This window comes from Myotis davidii, unplaced genomic scaffold, assembly GCF_000327345.1.
Source record: "Myotis davidii unplaced genomic scaffold, ASM32734v1 scaffold2100, whole genome shotgun sequence".
NCBI lineage: Eukaryota > Metazoa > Chordata > Mammalia > Chiroptera > Vespertilionidae > Myotis > Myotis davidii.
In genome coordinates, this window is record NW_006292458.1 from 872,896 (window position 1) to 874,328 (window position 1,433).

Sequence of the window (1,433 nt, forward strand, 5' to 3'; positions counted from 1 at the left end):
CTACTGTAGGCACACAGATGCTCCGATCTGCAGGGGAACCTTCCATGGGATTCCGACCTCAGTGCAACCCTCCTGCCCGGAGGTGGCCCAGACTCGGGGGAGACTCACCGTCCCCGTGGCCGGCCGGTCGATCTGGATCTCCACCACCTCCCCTTCGATGATCTCCGTCTGCTCCCTATCAGAGAGCGGGTCTGAGCAGAGCACCTGACCTGGCTCTAGGGAGTTGCTAACTCCCATCAGCCCTTGGGCACAGGCCGAGCTGGCTGGGATGGGGTGGTCCCGAGGCTGCTGGGAGCTGCCCCACCCCTGCCCGGGGCCCTGTGCTCACTTGATGCGAACGCCGATGGACCTGCGGAAGGCCTGCGTCAGCGCCTCTGTCTTGCTCATCTCCAGGGAGAAGATCTCGCTGCCCGCGATGGCTGTGAACGGGGTGTCGGGGCCCAGGGCCTGCGCCATGCCTGGGGAGAGGGTGGCCTGGGTGGGTGGGGGCGGCCCTGGCACCATGTCCCCCAAAATCCCCTCTGTGGCAACACCAGCTCTTGGTGCTGCGGGACCGACAGGGTGACGCAGAGGAAGCCAGGGGCAGGGGCCTCCGCAGGACGCTGGGTCAGACCGCACGGTCTGAGGATGAACTCTGACCCTCTCACCTTCCCAGCACGGGCTGGCCTTCTCTACGGCGTGAGGCCTGGGCTTGGCTGTGCCTCCGAGGACACCAAGCACCGGGCCCCCTCCCAGCAGCCCTTCTGGGGGCCCTGCCAGCCCCGAGCCACATCCCAGACAGACGTCCGGCTCTCTCCTGACCAGTGTGCGTGGGAACTCTTCCTTGTCCCCTTTTCAGATGCGTCACACTCTGCGCCCGGAAAGCCTGCTCCCGCTGTCTGTCCAGCTGTCTGTCTGGACACTCCCAGACACCCTGCACGTCTCGGGAAGCCTCTTCCGACGACCACCACTACGTCCCCACCCCGCAGGTCAGGGGCCTCCTCTGTCCGTGACAGCACACAGCACGCTGCTAGGCACCGTGTGCACAACCACCCCCCTAAGGTCAGGGCGTGGTCTGCCTCATCTGTGTTCCCAGCATCCGGGCCGGGGCTCGCACAGCCGGCACAACGGGACCCTGGGATGAGTGCTGCTTCATCACGTCCGATATAAAAGGTTAGCGTGCGAATCGACAGAACGGTGGAATGACCGGTCGCTATGATACGCACTGACCACCAGAGGGCAGACAACGCAGGAGCTGCCTCCTGGTGGTCAGTGGGCTCCCACAGGGGGAGCCCCGCTCAGCCAGAAGCCGGGCTCACAGCAAGCGCAGGGTGGTGGCGGGAGCTTCTCCCACCTCCGCAGCAGTGCTAAGGACCCCTTGGGGGATGTCCGCCTGTTGGCTTAGGCCTGCTCCCCCCAACTAAGCGGGCCTAAGCCAGCAGGTGGACATCCCT

General features: G+C 65.5%; 1 protein-coding gene across 2 annotated transcripts in view; it reads right to left on the minus strand.

Moving 5' to 3' along the window:
- RUVBL2 (RuvB-like AAA ATPase 2) overlaps positions 1 to 1,433 on the minus strand; it is a 15,552-nt gene that overhangs the window by 7,004 nt on the left and 7,115 nt on the right. For both annotated transcript variants that reach the window (XM_006765963.2, XM_006765962.2), the window contains exons 5-6: positions 329 to 458; positions 109 to 175 (exon numbers count right to left, since the gene is read on the minus strand). In XM_006765963.2, coding sequence (XP_006766026.1) covers positions 109 to 175; positions 329 to 458 — 197 coding nt within the window. The remainder of the gene's footprint in view (positions 1 to 108; positions 176 to 328; positions 459 to 1,433) is intronic.